Raw genomic sequence first — 22,369 nt, forward strand, 5'->3', positions numbered from 1 at the left:
TCTTTGTGGATTCTTCGTGTTAGATCTTTCTAACCATTTGCTGCAGGTTTATCACGAGTTTATAATACTTTTCTGCAGGTTTACCACGAGATCAAGGAAGATCGCGATTACTTTATCTTTCTTGTTATTTCTCGAAATTGATTATAGATTAATTCTCGTAACATTTTGTCAGCTGTAACTGATTTGATCATATCTTTTGATTGTTGAGTCCAATTGAGCTGATTCTTGTTGCGTTGGTTAGATAATTTCAATACCTTTTTTTTGCATACTCATACGTATTTTTTGTTTCATCCAATCAAAAGTTACGGCTGTTTAACTATCACGGACAGAAAGGTGATTTAGGATTTAAACTTTCGGAAAAAGTTTTAATTTTCTTCCACGCAATCATTCAGCCCCCCCCCCCCCCCCCCCTCCCATTGCCTATCTCGATCTCACACTTTGGTCCATGAAAAGCTCATGAAGGTCATGCACAAGTGAGGTTTCTCCCATTCGACATTAGATCAAAGATTTTTTCTGACACACAACTAATCTTTTAGCTGATGGTTTTTGAGAACAGGCATGGTAGAAAAGTTTATGCATGGACTGTTGACGATGGTGACTCCATGAAGAGGATGATGCATGAGCAGGTTGATGCAATTGTGACTGGAAATCCTTCCCTCCTGCAGCAGCTGATGCAGGAGACTAGAACAGAGTGCACGGAAGATGGTTTTGCCTTGCCGTAAGGATGAGTACCAACCCCGTTGCATTCCACGGTGATTCTTGATGACTGCATGACGTGGGAGAAGAAAGATATAAAACGGTTCCCTGTCTCGCATGGAGATGAACTGTGATTTTTAGCACGTTTTTAGGATTCAAATGATATAGTTCTTTCTCTGGTGACACAATTGGATCAGAGGGTTGAAAAGACAGATCATTTTTTTCCTCTTTTCTTGAAGACAAGTCTGAGTTTGTGAAAATGTTCCTATTCACGTGGACTGAACGTTTTAATAAATTATCTTTATCTTTACTGTTATAAAGACCCGAGTTCGTGGCAGCCTTAAGTGTTTAAACAACTCTTGCGATATAAAGAACAACTTCTGTAGCAACACACTTTAACATTTTTGAGTTATTAAGGAAAGCTTAACATTAAGGAGAGCTTGTATACAAGCAGCGAACAAAGGGTACTTGTACATCACTCTCGATCCTCCCAAGCCATAAACTTCACTTTGATCAAACTAGAGAAATATATCTGAAAATAATTGATCTAGAGAAGAAATACTGAATTCATACGAACACCACTGCTTTGTACAGATACCAGCAACGTTCCACATACAATAGAATTTTGTGCACTCGAAGAAAGTACTACTAGCTAGTGGCCAATTTTATTGTAACTAAAAATTGTTTCGCCAAATAAATTTTACTAGGCCGTGTTGTGCCAAACCATCTATTCCCTCCAAACCACGTGTGAATCTCAGTGGATTTTTTCATATCATATACACGTTTTGTCATCAATGTTTTAATGCTGGCCGCTTTAATGTCCAATTAATGCTATCTGTGCTCTGGCCTGGTCAAAAGTAAAATAAAATCTGTGATCTGTCCGCTTTATTAACTACCAATAATAACCGGAAACATAAATGAAAACAAAATCTTTGACAGGCTATACGCATTTTGTCGCTCCAGAATCTTTTGCTATATCTGATTAATGGAAGGCATTAATGGCTTGTATTCGCCAGTGTTTATTGCTATTATAGTATTTTGATCTCCTACAAATTCTGTCCAACGGGTCGGAGGGCTTTCCTCCACAGCGTAGAGTTCTTAGCTTTCTGTTTGAGAAAATTTCTAGTATCTTTTTGCTAGAGCTAGCGAAGGCGGCCTCTACCAGGAGACCATCCATCCTCTCTCACGTTGCAAGGTAAGTTTGTTCTTTCTTTCTTTACCAGATTAGTGCTACCAGATTATTGCTACGTTCTCGAAAGACCATGCCTTTGATCTGCTTTTGTATATTTTTTACATATATGCGATCTCATTCAAAATTGTCCGTGCTACCTTTTGAATTATTATTTTTGGATAGGTTCAGGACACAAGTCTAATCATGCGTATACAGTACGTGTTTGTATAATAGTTGTTTTCAGCATAAGTATAATAGTCATTTGTCTATGGTTTATGTATGTGTCCTTCGTAGATCTACAAAATTTTTTGCCAGATCTGTATATCAACACGTATGGTATTAACGTTATACGTGTATAGGACTGGGTATTGACATGGATTTGGGTTTCCGGGCTATGGTTATTCAATGCCTAATCTTAATTGGTACTCCAGGCCAAGTCTTAAGGAGTGCCACCTCCTAAATCCAAGGAGTACCTTGGTATTAGGGGTAAAAGAGTAATAAACAATTCTTCCTCAAAGCCGTCCACCTCAGCCTTGCAGCAGCACCAGCACGCCGCTGGTTCTTCTCTGCCGCCACCGACAACACATGGGACCTTCTTACCAATGCCGCAGGCGATATCCTAGCACTACCGTCCTTCCTCGAACCACGAAAAAACGCAGGATGTTGCCGCCGCTTCATAGGTGTGGCCACCGGCCACCGCTCTCTTAGCTGTGCATGCCATCGATCCTCGCCGGTGTCATTCACTGGCGTGCCGACGCCATATTATTCGATCTCCGTACTCCGCGGTGGAAGTTGGGACTGTCGTTTTGGATCAATCTCCATGCGTATGAATTATGATTAATCTCCATGCGTATGAATTATCAAGCCTATTGCTCCCAGATCTGTTCTCAGGTTCTCCCATCCCTTTGATTGTTGTGAGCTAACTCATGTAAAATCGAAGATCACAATGGAATTCTTGGCTAGCTCGTGTGATGATGATATATTTATTTGCCAAAATCATGCACGAAATTTCACCCAGGAAACTAATTTTGCCTGATGATGTTCTTCAGAACTCCATCCCCATGTTTTCTACAGTGAACACATTACACATCTGACCAGAGCCAACAGACACAGATGCAATGTTCTTCATTGAATATAGATCGATCAGGGGAAAAGGAAGGCGGCGTGCAATAGATGGGAGGGGGCGGCGCCACTCGATCAGGAGAAGCCGTGGCATGCAACAGGGAGAGGAGCTCGGTCGGGAGTATGGCCGACGGCGGGCGGCGTGTGAAGAGAGACGAGGAGAGATGTGTGATTTAACAGAAATACACAAAAAAATACTCAAGATTACCCGACATTAGGTCATCAATTAGCAGGGAACAAAAGTCAAAATTAGCCCTATAAATGAACGGTTGGATTCTCCTGGTACTCCTTTCCCCCTTCCTGGAGTACCAGGGTACCGTAAAAATCCATCATATCTCTGAAGGCCATCCCCCTAAGGCATTTAGGGGACGATAGACAGTCCTAGGATCTCCAATGTAACTTCTTTTTTCCATCCTCCATGCCCCACCAAAAATTGACCATTGGCCTTCTCATCTTGTCACAAATAATTGCAGGAATTCGAAAGCAGCTAATCACGTACGTTGGGATTGCTTGTACAACTGATTTGAAAAGTACCTCCTTACCAGCCCTCGATAGGGGTCTATCCCTCCAGCCATTTAGCCTTTTCCATAGCTGCCAGTGAAGAAATTGAATTTACTCGATGGGGAGTGCCCCACCCAGGTTGGCATCCCTAAGTAATTGTCCTGGAGAGTCTCATCTTGCACCTCTGACTTGGCCACCACCCCGTCCTTAATCTGATTGTCACAGCGTGGCCCGAAGAAGATAGGGGATTTGTGTAAGTTAATTTTTTGACCTGAACCATCACAATAGGTCTTCAATACTGACTTGTTGAGTGTGCTAGTGCTTTTCTCGTCCGCCTTACAAAGAACACACTATCGTTAGCAAAAAAGTAGATGGGTGATGGATGGCCCTCTTCTCCCATTTCTAATTCCTTTAAGTTCACCGGAGGCTTCTTTCTGTTGCATTAAATAAGATAGACCTTCAGTACATAATCGGAATAAATAAGGACTAATGGGATCGCCTTGGCAAATGCCCTGCAAAAAGAAAAATCAAAATTTGCAACGGCTCTGTCCAGTCTGATCTTAATATTTATATCTCCTTCTTGTCTATTTCTCCAGGTAAACTTAGGGCCAAAGAACCCCATGTCAACGAGCCCACAGTCATCCAGGCAATCTCTAAATTAAATGTGCCATCAGCTTCTCCTCTCTGTCCTTGGTACCAAGTGCTCCGTTATGAAGTGCTTCATTGAAGTCCCCGGCACATATCCATGGGCCTGTCCAAATGGATAGAAGAAAACGCAATCTATCCCAAAATTGAGGCCTCAGCTCCTTTCTTGGATCACCATAAACAAATGTGGCTCGCCATTCAGGCCCTTCCTCTGTAGAAACTATAACGTCAATTATCTGGGAGGAGTATGCCCTTAAGGAAACCTTCAAGGAGGAGGACCAAAAAAGAGCCAGTCCACCGCTCTGCCCGTCACTGCTAACAGCTAAAGCTACGGAGTAACCTAGAGACCACATAAAATTTTGAGCTCCGTTATCCCATATTTTCGTCTCGGATAAGAAAAGGAGGGAGGGACTATGTTTTCTAGTGAGCCATCTTAGCTCACCAAATGTCGCATACGTCCCGAGCCCGCGGCAGTTCCCAACATGCATAGAAGATTCATTGCGTGTGGCGGGGCTGCACTCCTGCAGCCTCCGCCAGATCCGCCGATCCAAAAATAAGCAATATGATCTCCTTCCTCTATCCTCCATCGCTAGTTCCGTCACAGGAACTGAACCAGCATCGGCCGAACCATTGCTTACAAGCACAATGGCCATGTTGCTAGTATCCTGCACCATTTTGTCCACTGTGTTCCCCACTAGCGCTTTTGGCCTATACACCTTATCTTCCTTCCTTTTCTGCCCAGCAAAACGAGCAACTGTAGTTTGAGATGGGAATAGCTCTTTGCTTTCACTGCCCTGCAAAGTTTTACTCTGTTTCTCTTGATTCAACTCTTTTTTCCTCATCGAAAAATTCACCTCACCCTGTCCCTCAACGTTTTCAGAAATCTTTTCTTTTGACTTTGCATCCGAGGGAAACTGAAAATCATCTTTCTTGTCGTCAAAGTGTGAGCTTCTGCCACTACAATGAGAACTCTGTCCAGATTTTGATGCAGAAAAGCTTTTCTTTCTATCTTCTTTCACACGCAATTTATTGGCATTCCATGGCAATTTTCCATCTTCATCTCTCGCCTGGCGTTGGACATTCCAAAGAGGAGTGCCCAGTCAGATCGCAAGAGAAGCAATAATGAGGGAGCTTTTCATACTTCACTTCAAATGTCTCATATTTCTTGTGTTCCATAGAATATGCAGTGATCACTCTCAACAATGGTTTAGTGATGTCAACTGTGACTCTAACTCGCAGAAAGCCTCCCCAAGCCCTTCCATCACAGTCCACATCCACCTTCTCTACTTTAGGAATCATACCTCTTGGATTTCCCCAAGCCGGCCTCAAAGCTTCCATAATTGTCGCAAGGTTCTGCGACTTCGGAAGGCTCTGTACGGGCTGCGGCAAGCTCCGCGAGCATGGAATGCGAAGCTTGATGCCTCCCTGGAGTCGCTGGGCTTCGAGCGCTGTCAGCTTGATCATGCGCTGTACAGGCGTGTCGAGGGAGAGGATTTTCTGCTCGTGGGAGTGTACGTGGATGATCTCATCATCACAGGTACAGCAGCTGGCATGATCAAGGTATTCAAGATGCAAATGCATGACTTGTTCCAAATGAGCGACCTCGGGTTGCTTAGCTACTATCTGGGCATTGAGGTGATGCAGGAGAATGATCGGATCACATTGAGCCAGTCTAGCTATGCCGGCAAGATCCTTGCTGCCGCCGGCATGGGTGATTGCAACTCCTGCCATACTCCCATGGAGAATCGTCTGAAGCTTGGTAAGATGGTAGATGGGGAGGTGATCGATGCAAGTCAGTACCGCAGCATCATTGGCAGCCTGCGTTACTTAGTGAATACCCGGCCAGATATTGCATATTCTGTTGGCATCGTCAGCAGGTTCATGGAGGCGTCGGGGAAACAGCACTGGGCTGCAGTGAAGCAAATTTTGAGGTATGTCCAGGGCACAAAGAGCTATGGCTGTGTGTACAAGTCTGGAGGAAAGGAGGAGATCGTGGGCTACAGTGATAGCGACCTTGCCGGAGATGTTGTCGACCGAAAGAGCACCACCGGTACAGTCTTTTTCCTTGGTTCCAGTGTTGTGTCTTGGGCATCTCAGAAGCAAAATATTATTGCTCTGTCATCATGTGAGGCGGAATACATCGCAGCCTCAACAGGAGCTTGTCAGGCCATTTGGTTGAGCAGACTGTTGGGAGAGGTTACTGGCAAAGATCCACAGAAGGTGAAACTTCTTGTGGATAATAAATCTGCTATTGCCCTAAGCAGGAATCCTGTGCATCATGAGAGGAGCAAACACATTGATACTCGCTTTCACTTCATCAGAGGGTGCATCGAGGAGGGCAAGGTGGATGTGGATCATGTTCGTACTGAAGATCAATTGGCGGACATCCTCACCAAGTCACTCGGGCTTGTCAAGTTCATTGAATTGCGACAGCTGCTTGGAGTGAAGGAGGTGAGTTGAAGGCATCGGGCTTAAGGGGGTGATTTGTTGAATAATCCCACTGCCCATTCTGTTAGCACTTTCAGTTAGAGTTAGCTGAATAATCGGCCGAGCAGTGTGTATATGTCCACACCTCGTGCCCGTCAGTTTCGTTAGTTATTTTCAGTACCTTTTAACTAGCGAGTTAGGGGCTTCGACCGGGTCGCGTGGGATGGCACGATGGCAACCGGGAGTGGCGCGTTTAGTGGCGAAGTCACGTCGAGCGTCATGGGATGGCATGGCCGGTAAGCTCGCGAGATCAGCCTGTAGTTTCCTGCATATCCGGATCACTTCGATGCCGGTATAAATAAAGGGAAGAAAGCAACAGAAAAGCTGCACGTTTTACACAGCGCAGATCCTCGCGTCTCTCTCTGAGTCTTTCCAGTTCGCGTGTGTGTGTGAGTCCAGGTGTTCGCGTGAGTTTCAGATCGCCGGCAACTACAACCACGGGTGCTAACTCAGATTAGGCAAGATTAAGCCAACAGTCTCTTGATTCAACTCTTTTTTCCTCGTCGAAAAATTCACCTCTTTTTTCAGAAAACTTTTCTTTTGACTTTGCATCCGAGGGAAACTGAAAATCATCTTTCTTGTCTTCGAAGTGTGAGCTTCTGCCACTAGAATGAGAACTCTGTCCAGATTTTGATGCAGAAAAGCTTTTCTTTCTATCTTCTTTCACACGCAATTTAGCGGCATTCCATGGCAATTTTCCATCTTCATCTCTCGCCTGGCGTTGGACATTCCAAAGAGGAGTGCCCAGTCAGATCGCAAGAGAAGCAATAATGAGGGAGCTTTTCATACTTCACTTCAAATGTCTCATATTTCTTGTGTTCCATAGAATATGCAGTGATCACTCTCAACAATGGTTTAGTGATGTCAACTGTGACTCTAACTCGCAGAAAGCCTCCCCAAGCCCTTCCATCACAGTCCACATCCACCTTCTCTACTTTAGGAATCATACCTCTTGCATTTCCCCAAGTCGGCCTCAAAGCTGCCATAATTGTCTACATGTGGAGAACAGTTGGAGAGAGTACCTTTCCTATCAATGCCCAATCCAGGCTCACGAGATTCTCTTCATCTCCATCCTCTATAAAATCAACGCAGTCACTTCCTTGCTCCTCTGATTCGCCACAGCCATCGCGAACTTCTGGTTATCGCTGGTTCCCCTTTCCAGCCCCGCCTCATTCCCCTTACCAGCCCTGCCTCATTGTCGCGGTATGGTCCGTGAGCGTGTTAAAGAATATCGACATTCTGAAAACATTCCACGGAGTATAACTTGCATGACCGTGCACGTGACGGTTGGTGGTTAGTTTATGTGAGTTTTGCAGAACTTAAATAAGTCATGTTTGGAACTGTGCAAAGTTAATCCATGTGTGTGACGCTTTAGTATGACATGTGACGAAAAAGAAATAGTAATCGATCGATATGTGCAAATCAATGAAGAATCATGTCACGTGGCCGTTGTTAGCAGGTGTGCCGTTTGAAAGCATGCCCTATAACACACATGGACCTAACAAAAAACAACGAAAAAAAGAATTGAGCATGGATGCTAATAGTTCCAAACATGTATTCCATGGCACATGACCGTGGTGTGCAGGCATGTTGCATGCGGGCGTAGTTTAGATTTCATGGTCACGGAAGGGGTATTTTATAGGAGTGGGTAGGAGCCTCCCCTGCCGTTTTTCCGGTCAAAAAATAAAAAACCCAGTCTTTCTTCAGTGTCGTAACCATGCATTTTAGAGTTTGTGTACCAAGCACACCATAAAATCCTAAGCCAAGGGTCATGTGGTTTTAACTAAAATCTTTTGTCCCAAAGGTGGTCAAAGGTCTTGCGTTTTTCGAAAGAAAAATATTTTCGAAATAGGGTTCTGTACCTACAAGGGCATCAACCAAACACAAATGTAAAAAAGTCATCGCCACTTGTGATGTCATGGTTGTACTTTCTCCTGGTACACCCAAGGAGTCAAGGCATTTCTTTTGTGTGTTGGCAAGGTCAGACAAGAATTAACAAATTTTCTGTTAGACGAGTCAGAAGATCTGAATCGGGTGTTCATATATGTTTGCTGGTCTCACAAGGAACGTCATGTGCTATATATGTCGTCTTCCTCAGAAGGCTGAAGAAGGATAACACCACCTAAGCTGCCTTCAGTTCCTCCATTCTTCTTTCTCTCTTAGATATGTTTTATAAAACCGTCTCTCCTATGCATGTGCATAATTTTATGTTGCCAAAGTTTACATCTTTTCGCTATTATTTTGCTGACATGAATAGATACTTGTATTTGCATGTCACAGGTGAACGAGGTGCTGAGAAATTGTGCAGAGATTCAAGGCTAGGGAATTGAGGTAACATACGATTTGTTCTTGCTGAATCTTGCATTTTTATATATATTATGAAGCACATACATGAGCTAGGTCTCCCCTTTTAATTTTCATGGATTTAAATGTTTGTTTTGCGGGGCTAGGCATTTGACGACATCTGTTTGAGCACGTGCTTCTGAAGTTCTCAATGTTACTTCCTCCATTTGGTTTATAAGGCTCTTATTGAAATTCGTGCCACGCTTTGACCAACAGTTATTCAAATTATATTTACTATATGTAAACAAAAGTTATATTGTTAGAAAGAATTTTTCAATACGAATCCGACAATATATCTTTTGTGCGCAATAATTTCGTATTACCAATGCAATTTTTGGTCAAAGTTTGACATAAATTTCCACGTAGGCCTTATAAACCCAAAGGGAGGTTATGAATTAGTTGTGAATTATGTACGTACTGAAGTTGGTTCAGAAAAAATGAGTTATATATACCTTTATTTTTCATAGGTAGTGTTTAGTTTGAATTAAATAACAGCTAAATTGTTTTCACTTAAAGAATGTTTTCTTTATTTCTTAAATTTTATTTTTGATATATTTACTCTTTCCCTTTTTTTGGATATATTTTTGATATATTCCGCATAGACCTAATTTTTGATATATTTTTAAAGAACTAAGTAGCATGCATATGTACTCTTTCCCGTTTTTTTAAAGGAAAGAAAGTCGATTACCATTCAACAAGACAGGGAACTGCCTTGTAATTTCAGTTCAGGATTTTTTTTAATGAAACGTTCAATCAAACTTTTCACTATCTTTGAGAACTAGTAATTAACATAAAACTATTTGTCGGGTCAAAAAACATAAAACTATTTAAACTTGTTAGGTGGAACAGTACCATATATTTGTCGCACAAAATAGTTAGATTCGCAATATAAATATTTTGTATCATTTCTCCTAAGTATTCATACAAAAGGTAATAATCTACTGAAGATGGTCGAAAGTAACCATTTCTATCGTGTAACGGAGCTAGGGAACCTGGTAAATTTTATGTATTTAATATTTGAACGACAATGACACATGCATAGACTTCATAAATGTATGATGTCTCAGGGTAACTACCCATATATTTTACCTGTATACAGCCAATGCCATTTTCTATAGATGAATACAAAATAAGAAATATCATATTGTATTCTCTGTATCATATATGTATTGATGCTGATTTGGTCCGAGCTTTTTCTTGAATAAAATGCTCAATACTTTTCCCTAAATATCTTTTGCCACTAGATATTGTTAATTTCTACTCATATCATACTTTGTACATATACTAGCCAGATCTAAATTTAAATTCACGAACATAAGATACTTACTGTAAGAAAATGCAAAAGTTATATTTATCTATATTTCTAGCTAATATATTGTTGAAGTCCATATGTCTACATAATCCTAAACATTTTTTGGCCAAATTATTCAGTAATGACTCAATGTCGCCAAACACGCTCTCCCCGTCGACTTTGCCGGACAGGCCCAGGGGCGTCCTCACTTTCACTCGGCTTGGCTTCAACAGCCGCACAGGAGACGGACAAAAGGGAGGATGCTGCTGAGGAGAAGGCGATTAGAGAAGGGACGTTCTATCTGCGTCAAGGGCGGCCGTCCGGGTGGACCAGAGAGCCCCAGCTGCTGATGCTGTTCCCTCTGTCGCCCCTTCCCTAATTATAGGCATACACCAAAAGGGAAGGGGGGGGGGGGAATAAGGGCATGCATATGTACATCTGGTTGTATGCACGTAATTTTCATTCAAAATTTTGAAATACTTTAGTTCTTAAACCGTATACCCATTTTGTGATCCAGTCATCACATATCACTCTATTTAGACGAATTTTTTTAATCTATATCTCAGAATTATATGTTTATAACAGTTTTTTTCTGGCTTATAAATTACCATCCCCAACAATATATGAAGTTGCCATCTTTTTTTGTATGAATCTACCACATCGATAAAAGAATATACTTTATACACGTATATGTTTAGTTGCCACACTAAACTACATATTGTTATTTTTTATGAACTTGCTATCCAAAATTGTCATATATGGTTGCCACATACTCCCTCCGTTCCATAATACAAGGCGCCCACGCATTTCGAGGTCCAACTTTGACCATCTATTAGACTAACAAAATGTGAATTATGTGTTATAAAAATTATACCACTAGATTCATATCTGAAAGAAGTTTCCGACAGTATAATTTTTACAATATATAATTCACATTTTGTTGGTCTAATTGTTGGTCAAAGAAAAATCTTAAAATGCGTGGGTGCCTTATATTATGGAATGGAGGGAGTATATTACTCTATTTTGTATGTTAGTGTAGATGTCTTTTGTCACACTACATATTAAATTCAAGATGCATTGTCAATTTGTGCTCATATTATACTTTGTGTTGGAGTTAACCTTGTTGGTTAGCACGTCTTCATGTTTTATTTTCTTTAGTCTTGGTGAGTCTATGTCTAGTACAATCCATCCATAGCATCATGATAAAGAGGATGGCTCGATCGGCAGTGGTGGTGAGTGGTATCAGAGCCTCGTGGTTGATCTCTTAGTAACGGGAGATCAAGGCCCATGGTCGGAAAAAGAACCTAACATCTCCAGATGGCGGGGGAGCCCGTTAGGCCCATCCCACATCAGTAATTGTCGGTGCCTGGACCTCCGACACCGGGGATCTTTAGAACCCCCTTTTTGTTCATGAGGGGCGAGAGAGCTGCGTCGGTAGGATCAAACAAACAACTCTCAAGAGCACACATGCGATTTACCCAGGTTAGGGCCGCCGAAGCGTAACACCCTACGTCCTGCTTGTCTGGATTGCTGAAGCAACACATGGGATACACGGTCCCGGAGGAACACACCCGCTCCCGGGGGTTCTCACTCTCACTGGGGTCTAGCTAGCTCTCCTCGTGTGTCTGTCTTCGCTGTTCGTAACCCTTTTCCTAGTGCCACTGGTCCTCCTTTTATACTACAAGGGGATTGATACGGATCAACGTGATCCAAAAGGGTTTTAGGTCCAATCTTTCACGGCGATCGACGAACAAGCAGATCAGCTACCGAGCGAAATCAACCTGAAGTAATCCAGATCAAATCCCTTCAATTCCTCACGTTGGAACTGATTAGAATCAATTCCACCGCAGGGCATAACATCAGATCTTCAAGATCAGCAAGCAAACACGACGATATGCGCCCCCAAACATTGGGACTTTTCTGGTCTATTCTTAATCCCGAAAATTCAACCCCCTTACAACGTCGGCTGCCAAAAACCCTTTATGCAGACACACGAGGAGTATTATTTTGTTGTTTCTTCGGTTTATTAGGTCACTGACTTTTAATCAGCCCATTGGTTGTGCTTGTGTGTAGAAGGAAATTGTTACTTTATGCAGGAAATTGTTGAATGCTCACAAGAAAACAAAAGAAACAACTGTTAGAAAGTTCAGAGTGCAGAAAAATACTTCAACAGATCAGAGAAGGAGTAGCTAAATCCAAGAACTTGCAAGAAACAACAGAGAAAATGGTTGATCCAGCACCACTGCTTCGTGATCTATGGATTCCCAGAGATCAGAGTGCTGCTACTGGTGTTGTACAGCCTGCAATTGCAGCAAACATTTTTGAACTGAAGCCAGCTCTGATTATTATGGTTCAGCATTCTCAGTTTGGTGGCTCTCCTACTGAAGATCCTCATGAGCACATCAGCAATTTTCTTGAGTATTACAACACTTTGAAGTGTAATGGTGTGACTCCAGATGCTATCAGATTGAGCCTATTCGCATTTTCACTGAGAGACAGACCAAAGATTTGGTTGCATTCACTGCCAGCTCATCTGAAGGATACTTGGGAACATCTTCAGCAAACATTCTTTGAGAGATATTTCCCACCAACTAGAGCAGCTCGATTCAGAGATCAGATCACAAGATTTGCACAGAAGGATGATGAGAATTTGTTTCATATATTACATGTATCTAGACGCCTTCTTAAGAATAGATACATTCATATTTGGGCAAATTTGAGTCAAGAATTTAGGATCAGAGGGAGTACTTGGCAAAGATATCAGGGTTAAGAATTAATGTGTCCACGTCTGGCTTGGAAAAGTTGCTAGTTCTGCAAACATTTTATAAGGTTTTGCATCATGATACTAGAGCATTTGTAGATTCTGCAGCAGGTGGAGCAATCATGAACAAGACACTATGGGTTCATTTGTTGAGGTTGCAGCTTGTGCTTATTTGGCTTCTAGGAGTAACAAGCCAACAAGCTAAAACAAACGGCACAAATTTAGCTAGCTGCACGAAGAAAGCTCCAGCCCAATTTGCACTACCGAGCAGAAGCACCAATTGGGATGCTTCTCGTTTCGGCTGGAGCTGGAACAAAATCCCACGCCCCTTTGCCCTTGCCAGTTATTCCTTATTTACGCCCAAAATGCCACTCGGTCGAAAATATCTGGCCGAAATGTTTTCTTCTCGTCGGTTCCCTCCCCCTCACCCAACTCCCGAGCGCAAGACACCGAGGACGACCTAGCGGCGCCCGATCCAGATCTGTCGCCGCCCGGGCACGCCGCCGGCCCGCCCACGCCGGATCCGCGCCGGAGACCGCCACCTCACCCCATTACCTTACTTCTCCTCCACCGGTCTGCCCTGCTAAGAACCTGAACATCTTGAATGACAGATTTAATAAGCACTTCTTTTCCGCCACTAGAGAGATATTTTTCTGCCCAATCTGAACATCTTTTGGTCAGCTTCTCTCTTTTTTTTGACGAAAACCAGCAAAGAGCTGGTGGTCAATATATTAAGCAAGAAGAATGTACAGAGGTTTGCTCAAAGCACAAAGTTCATGGCGGGTGCCATTGTCTTCTAAGGAAAGCAGCCTTAATACAAAAACACCAAACAGCAAGAACTACAGCCACGATAACAGAGCAACACTAGAGAAGTTCGCCATCTTCCAATCATGGAGGTCTTCTTTGATACGCTGCAAGAGGAAAGAGACGGGATGACCTTTTTGCTTGAAGACACGCGAGTTCCGCTCAGACCAGATGTGCCACCAAGTGAGCATAATTAGCGCACTCCAGCTCTTTCTCCAATCAATAGGAAGGAGCGACAGAGAGTATAACCACCAATCTTCCAAGGAGAGAAAAACAGTCGACGGAGCAAGCGAGAGAGGGAGAGCCAACCTTTGAAGAATTAAAGACCAAAGAGCCGAGGAGAAGGAGCAGTGAGCAAGGAGGTGTATACCAGTTTCCGGGTGGCAGCGACAAAGAGAACAAATAGGGTGGCAAGGGATGGCCTTGATGGCAAGCCGGTCCGCCATGGAGGCTCTGTTCTGAATCATGATCCAAGCATTAAATTGAATTTTAGGCGGAGCTTTCACTTTCCAAATCAAGGACGGGAAGGAGGAGGCGGTTCTTCCAGCGAACTGCAGAAGGTAAGCACTTTTCGCCAAGTAGGCACCATTAGCGGAGCGCGTCCAAGCGATGGAGTCATCACGGTTCGGTTGAAGACGCAGATCTCTCGGCATGGCCCAAAGGCACACAAATTGCAGCATCCATTCATGATCCAGAGAGATTTTGAGAGTTTGAATCCATCCATTATTAAAGATCGCCTGGAAAACAGTGAACTTCTTGCGCTTGCAGGAAAGGAAAAGGAGCTCAAATCTGTCCTTAAGAGCTGTAGAGCCAAGCCATATGTCTAACCAGAAGGATGTCTTCTTTCCATTCCCAATACTGACCAGCGTGCAAGCTTGAAAGAGAGCAATGGAGGTTTGATCTGTTTGCAGCAGAATGCCATCAGAGATAAAAGAGCTTGAGCCCCAATTCTTCCAAAGCCAACGAAGTCTAAGAGCACGACCCTGCAGAGCCAGGTTATGAATGCCGAGACCACCAAAATCAAACGGGGCACAAACCTTGCACCAAGCGACCAGACATCGCGAACCAGAGGCCTCCTCTGAACCAGTCCAAAGGAAAGAGCGTCTGAATTTATCCACTTAAGTGTCAAACCAGCTAAGCTGGTTGGAAGCAATTAATTGGTAGGAGGGGATAACCGAGAGGACAACCTTCACAAGGACCAATCTGTACACTTTAGAGATGAACTTGCATTGCCAATTTTGCAGGCGACGGGCGATCTTATCAAGCGTGGGCTGAAAGTCAGTCTTCTTCAGTCTAGTAGGCGTGAGGGGCAATCCGAGGTAAGCACATGGGAAAGAGGCTTGTTGGCACGGGAAAGCAAGCAGGCCGGCAGATAAATCCATATTAGAGCAGGCAATCGGAGTTACTGAGCTTTTTGTTAAATTAGCACGAAGACCCGAGGCGCGGCCAAAGAGGTTGAGGATTGCAGTCAGGGCAGAAGCTTCATGCTCGAGAGGCTTGATGAAAATAACAGCGTCATCCGCATAGAACGAGCACCGCTGCAAGTTGCGGGAGCAGTGAAGCGGGCTGAACAGCAAAGCTTCAGCAGCCTTATCAATGATACGCCCAAGACAGTCCATCACCAAAATGAAAAGGAGAGGTGATAGCGGGTCACCCTGCCGAAGACCCCTCCTATGCCCAATCGAACCGGAGGCCCTCCCATTAACCTGAATAAAGGAGCTTGACGACTTGAGCAGAGCAGCAATTGCATTGAGCCATCTGGAGCTGAAACCTCTCGCAAGAAGGAGTTGGATCAAGAATTCCCATGCCACTGAATCAAATGCCTTGGATATGTCAATCTTGGCCAAAAAGGTAGGGATCTTGCGCTGATGGAGGAATCTGGCATTGCTCTGCACAACACAGAAGGAGTCATGGATGGAACGACCTCGAATAAAAGCATTTTGATTATCGTTGATCATCTTAGGCAAGTGAGGTTGCAGCCGATTGGCGAGAAGCTTAGCAGCCAACTTTCCAAAACTATGCACCAAGCTAATAGGCCTATAATCGCCAGGGGCCAGAGGAGTCGACGTCTTGGGGATAAAGATCATGTTGGCATTGTTAAGACGTTGCAAGACGTGAGAGGGAGCCGACCAGAAGGAGTGCAAGGCGCGAAGGACATCAAACTTTATAATATCCCAACAACACTGATAAAAGCGGCTGGTAAACCCATCAGGGCCAGGGGCCTTCTCAGGGTGGAGCTGCATTACGACATGCTTTATACGCAAAAGCTCGAGCGTTACTTCTAGCACACTCTTATCCACGCCGGCATTTTCATATAACGGTGTCTCGGCATCCTCCCTCAGCTTCTCGAACTTACGGGACACCCTCTAATCCTCGGGTTCATCCAACTGATTCTGCAGATGCTGATCGTCCAGCATTTCAACCATCCTACCGATTGGAACGTCCTGTATTGGATCCTCGCCACGGTATGCTTCTTCACCAGGCTGGTCGTCAGACTCCATGTTTTCCATCTCAATGCCGTCATCGACTTCAATGCCATCCTCCCCGTGAGAAGTCCACCTTGAATAACCTGACACAAATTCCCGCATGAGCAAGTGCATCTCCACATCCTATGGCTCGTACAGCTTGTTGTTCCGACATCTCACACAGGACAACACATCTTATCACCCTCTTTCCTATGCATATCTTCCACGCCGGCATCGACAAAAGTCTTGAGCCGCTCTATCCACTCAACACATAACCTGTCCTCGTACATCCAAGCACGGCCCATCGAGCTACAACACAATTTTTTTTAAAAAATAAACAAATCAGCTTGATCGACAAAAATGGAAAAAATCGGCATGACATTTGCTAAAAAAAAAATAGCATTTTGCACTACGAAATTCGATGCCTGCACCAAAAACAAATTACCCCCACCCACATCGGAACGACGACCGGTATCACATCACATAAGAAAATACACGGCACGAAGTCCGGTGTCAACACACATTTAATATGTTTGAACATGCACGTACACCGGTCCCGAGGTTAAGCTTAACCCTAGGGCTAACCCCCAGGGGCTAAGCTCCCCCATAAGCAGCTATATAGAGAGAGAGCCGCAGATAGAGAGCTAGAGAGAGAGAGCTAGAGAGAGAGCTACAAAGAGAGAGAGCTACAGAGAGAGAGGGAGCTCATCCGAGCAAAATTAAAGCGAGAGAGAGAGGGAGGATCATCACTAGGGTGAGGGGGAGCTCCAGAGACAGCGAGGGCAGCCCGGGAGAGCCGCCGGAGAGAGATCGGGGCCGAATTTCCCACCGGCGGCCAAGGCACCATTAATGGCCATTTTGCAAAATTGGAGAAGAATAGGAGGAAGAAGAAGGGAGAGGAAGAGGAAGGAGAAGGGGGGAGAGCTATCTTCCGGCCGCCGCCATCAAATTTTGGCAGGGCTTCACCGGCGCCAGTGAGGAGAGAGCCGCAGCTGGTCCAGACAGACACGCGAGGGGTTATATATAGACAGGTCACCAGTGGCGGGTGTACGGATAAACCGCCACTGGTGACCTCCAGCGGCGGACGGAAAAATAAACCGCCACTGGAGGACTCACCAGTGGCGGGTAATATTAGACCCGCCACTGGTGCTCTCCCACCAGTTTCCCCACTTTAATCCCACCTCGTTAGTTTATAGGAGTTCCAAGCAGCATAAAAAGGGTTCCACCGCCCCACCTACCGGTGGTTACTACTCAGTGCTCAGTGCATTTCCCATTCCGGTTGAGTTCTAATCGAGTGATCGGACGGTGCTTAAGGGGTTCAAGAAAGGGCACTAAGACTAAGTAGTACCATCATGTATCGGATGGTCTACCAGTGACTGATCTTTTTTACGGCCGCCACTGGTGGTTTTTAGGGTTTCCATGGCCATTACCAGTGGCGGTGACAAACACTTGTCACCGCCACTGATGATCCATCACCAGTGGCGGTGACATGTTTCGGGACAATAATCACCGCCACTGGTGGTTGGGCAGCAGTGGCGGTGACTATCACCGCCACTGGCTTTTTGGTCCGTTTTAACCGCCACTGAAGGGGGATCACGGATGGGATTTTCTGTAGTAGTGAGAACTTCTAACATTTTACTGCTAAACTACAAGTTGATCACAGATCTCAATACAATAATCCACATCCCACTCGTCTGACAGACAACTAATCTTTTAGCTGATGGTTTTTGAGAACATGCATGGTAGAAAAGTTTATGTATGGACTGTTGACGATGGTGACTCTATGAAGAGGATGCATGAGCAGGCTGATGTAATTGTGACAGGCAATCCTTCCCTCCTGCAGCACCTGATGCAGGAGACTAAAACAGAGTGCATGGAAGATGGTTTTGCCTTGCCGTAAGGATGAGTACCAACACCGTTGTACTTCCACGGTGATTCTTGATGACCGCAGGATATGAGAGCAGAACAATATAATACGGTTCTGTCTCTCCCATGGAGATGAACTATGATTTTAGCACGTTTTTAGGATTCAAATGATATAGTTCTTTCTGGCCCCACAATTGGATCTGAGGGTTGAAAAGACTGAGTTCATTTTTTTCTCTTTTCCTGATGAAGACAAGTCTGAGTTTGTGAGAATGTTCCTGTTCACGTGGAGTGAATGTTTTAACAAATTATCTTGACTAAATATCACAAAACGCTTAGTTTCACAACTACAACTTTTTGGATTTTTATCACATAACCCGTGTTCTTTGACAAAACTTTAGCACAAAATCTGCAATCTCGCTGTCAACATATTTAGGAGCGTAACTCAGACCGAGGCCCACCTGTCGGCTCAGACACGGAAACTGGATTAGCTGGTTCGGTACGGTTCAGTTTTCTCCCATTTTCTGCTGCTTCGGCTGGGTTCGGCCCTACTCAAACATGGTCGTATCGCCTCAATGTCGGAGCTCTGAGACACCGTGACCATCACCCGGCGCTCAAACCGGTCGTGGAATCTCTGGTACAACGCCGTGGCGATGGTGACCCATTTCCCAAGCTCATCGTCCATCTCCTTCCACCCCGACAGGATTCTTGGTGCCAACAAGCTCCAGGCCTTGTCTGCGGGTTCTCGGCAGCGTCGAATCCGGCGACGGCGGACGCGATGTCTCAGCGGGGCTGCAAGGTTCCAGATCTTGTAGACGCCGGATTGGTGGAAGGCGCAACAGATCTCGGAGCCGGAGCCGGTGGTGGGGTCGTGGGAGAGGCGGTGCGCGAAGTCGTCGACCCAGTCCTTGATGCCATAGGTGATGTCGCAGATCTGCTTCATCCAGTCCTTCATCCGCTGGTCGTGGCCCTGCGGGGCCGTGCTGCTGAGATCGCCCAGGAAGGCCTGCATGCTGCCATCTCGTCGTTGATGTACTGGATGTCGCCGCAGATGCCACGGATGAGAGTACTCGTGAGCAAGCAGGGCCCCGAGTTTGCTCAGGAGCGAGTTCATGGTGGCCTCCGAAGCACCTAACTGGCAGAAAACCGGACTTTAGAGCAGGGACAAAAACGGGAGAAAACCGATCCGGACTGAGCTAGCCAAGTTGGTTTCATGCATGCCTGAGGCCGACAGGTCGATAGGTGGGGCTCAGTGTTAGTTACGCTGTTAGCCACGTTGACAGCGAGATTACGGGCTTTGCGCTGCAGTTTTGTCCAAAAACACCGGTTAAATTATAAAAATCCGAAAAGGTATAGTTTTTTGTTAGAGTTCTTCAGAAAGTAAAGGTTTTGTGATATTTACTCAATTATCTTTATCTTTATTGTTATATAGACCTGAGTTTGTGCCACTCATAAGTGTTTAAACCACTCTTGCGATATAAAGAAAAAAAAACTTCTGTAGAAACAAACTTTAACATTTTTCGAGTTATTAATTACGGAAAGCTTAACATCAAGGAGAGCTTGTATACAAGCAGCGAACAAAGGGTACGTGTACATCACTCTCGATCCTCCCAAGCCATAAACTTCACTTTGATCAAACTAGAGGAGTATAGCTGAAAATAATTGATATAGAGAAGAAATGCTAAATTCACACGAACACGACTGCTTTGTACAGATATCAGCAAACGTTCCACCTACAACAGAATTTTGTGCACTCTGAGAACCGAGCACGGCTCGGATGGCTTGCGCTGCTGTGGTGCAGCCAGCCCGCGCGGGATCGATCCCGGGAATTTTGTGCACTCGAAAGATAGCACTAGCTAGTGGCCAATTTGACTGTAACTACAAATTATTTCACCAAATAAATTTTTGTATACTAAGCCGTGTTGTGCCAAACCCATCTATTCCCTTCAAACCATGTGTGAATCTCAGTGGATTTTTTTCATATCCTATACACGTTTTGATATCAATGTTTTAATGCTGGCCGCTTTATGCCCAATGCTATGTGCCAATTTGACTGTAACTACAAATTATTTCACCAAATAAATTTTTGTATACTAAGCCGTGTTGTGCCAAACCCATCTATTCCCTTCAAACCATGTGTGAATCTCAGTGGATTTTTTTCATATCCTATACACGTTTTGATATCAATGTTTTAATGCTGGCCGCTTTATGCCCAATGCTATGTGCCAATTTGACTGTAACTACAAATTATTTCACCAAATAAATTTTTGTATACTAAGCCGTGTTGTGCCAAACCCATCTATTCCCTTCAAACCATGTGTGAATCTCAGTGGATTTTTTTCATATCCTATACACGTTTTGATATCAATGTTTTAATGCTGGTCGCTTTATGCCCAATGCTATGTGTGATCTGTCCACTTTATTAACTACCAATAATAACCAAAAACAGAAATGAAAACAACACTTTGACAGCCTATACGCAGTTTGGCGCTCCAGAATCTTTTGGTCTATATCTGATTCTTGTTCTCGGCAGACATTAATGGTTTGTTTTCGCCAGTGTTTCTTGCTATACTAGTATTTTGATCTCCTACAAATTCCGTCCAACGAGCTGGAGGGCATTCCTCCACGTAGCAGTTCTTAGCTTTCTATTGGTGAAATTTTCTAGTATTTTTTTGTTAGAGCTAGCGAAGGCCTGCCTACCAGGAGACCATCCTCACGTAAGCAAGGTCAGTTTGAGTTTGTTCTGTCTTTACCGGATTAGTATTCTTGAATCAGCATATTTTATCGTTTTTGTACTAGCATGATAGCGGATTTTGTGTTTAATTAACTCGGTTGTCTAGATTTGTTTATTCAAGAGATATGATGCATTTGATCTGCTTTTGTATATTTTTTTGATATATTTGATCTTATTATTCAAAATGGTCCGTGCTACCTTTTGAATTGTTTTCTTTGGATGGGTTTCATTAGGATAGAAGTCTAATCGTGCGTATATATGCAGATTAAGTACCGTGCAGTACGTGTGCGTAGAATAATCATTTGTTTATGGTCTATGTACGTGTCTGTAGATCTGCACGTAGGTACGTATACTGACCGTCTATTTACGTGTCTGTAGATCTGCACGTACGTACGTGTCTGTAGATCTGTATAATACGGTATTACCGTATTACCGTGTATATGTGTATATAGCACACGATTGAAGTTGAGCAATTTTTACTGTTGACCGCTGCCATCGTTATTTGCCATGGACGAATTGAAGCCGCCGCGCAGTCACGCCGGCGGCGGCGACCGATCATCCCATCTCCAACACAATCCTAGGTAGCGCCCATTGCTGCTACTGTCGTCCTTTTCTGCCATGGCCGGACAAAGCCGCAGAGAGGACACGCCAGCGGCTATGGGAAGTCCGGCGGCCACGAAGCGGAACTGTACGCGAGGCTACAGGAAAAAAAAAATGGCTTGTGCTGATTACAGTTTTGCCATCTGGGTTGAGTTACTTCGTGACTTTTGGAGTTGGTACTCCTTAGAAATAGTGGTGGAGTACCAAATCAAAATGACGGTTAGATTGAGATAGAATTTCTTTTCTCTGCGTGTAAGCAAGAAAGACTTAACTAAGAAAGAGTGAAATAACCAGCCTTATTCTTCACTGTCATAACCATGCATTACAGTTTGTATACCAAACACACCATAAAATCCTAAGCCAAAGGCCATGTGGTTTTAACACTAAAATCTTTTGTCCCAAAGCTTGCGTTTTTTGAGAAAAAAAAATTCGAAATAGGGTTTTGTACCTACAAGGGCATCTACCAAACACAAATATAAAAAACTCATCGCCACTTGTGATGTCATGGTTAGTACATTAATTCTCCTGGTACACCCAAGGAGTCAAGGCATTTCTTTTGTGTGATGGCAAGGTCACACAAAAATTAACAAATTTTCTGTTAGAGTCAGAATATCTGAATATATCGGATATGCATATATATGTTTGCTGGTCTCACAAGGAAGGTCATGTACTATATATGTCGTCTTCCTCAGAAGGCTCAAGAAGGATAAAATTCAGCTGCTCGCCCTTCAGTTCCTCCACTCTTCTCTCTCTCTCTCTCTCTGATATGCTTTAAAACTGTCTCGTATACATGTGCTTAAATTTATATATGTTGCCAAAATCTATGTCTTTTCGCTATTATTATTTTGCTCACATGCATAGATACTTGTATTTTGCATGTCACAGG

The 22,369-nt window shown here is 44.0% G+C and overlaps 1 protein-coding gene and 1 long non-coding RNA gene across 2 annotated transcripts; one reads left to right on the plus strand and one right to left on the minus strand.

Moving 5' to 3' along the window:
- The first annotated feature begins 426 nt into the window (after positions 1-426).
- On the plus strand, positions 427-974 carry LOC112272379. Its single transcript, XR_002966097.1, has 2 exons — positions 427-473; positions 557-974. It is a non-coding gene; the product is annotated as an uncharacterized LOC112272379 (long non-coding RNA).
- Positions 975-18,531: 17,557 nt separating this feature from the next.
- LOC112268843 lies at positions 18,532-19,501 on the minus strand. Its single transcript, XM_024455020.1, has one exon. The coding sequence runs from the start codon at positions 19,261-19,263 to the stop codon at positions 18,637-18,639; it is 627 nt and encodes a 208-aa protein (XP_024310788.1). The 5' UTR covers positions 19,264-19,501; the 3' UTR covers positions 18,532-18,636.
- Positions 19,502-22,369: the final 2,868 nt, after the last annotated feature.

Source organism: Brachypodium distachyon, chromosome 4 (genome assembly GCF_000005505.3).
Source record: "Brachypodium distachyon strain Bd21 chromosome 4, Brachypodium_distachyon_v3.0, whole genome shotgun sequence".
In the NCBI taxonomy this organism is placed as follows: domain Eukaryota; kingdom Viridiplantae; phylum Streptophyta; class Magnoliopsida; order Poales; family Poaceae; genus Brachypodium; species Brachypodium distachyon.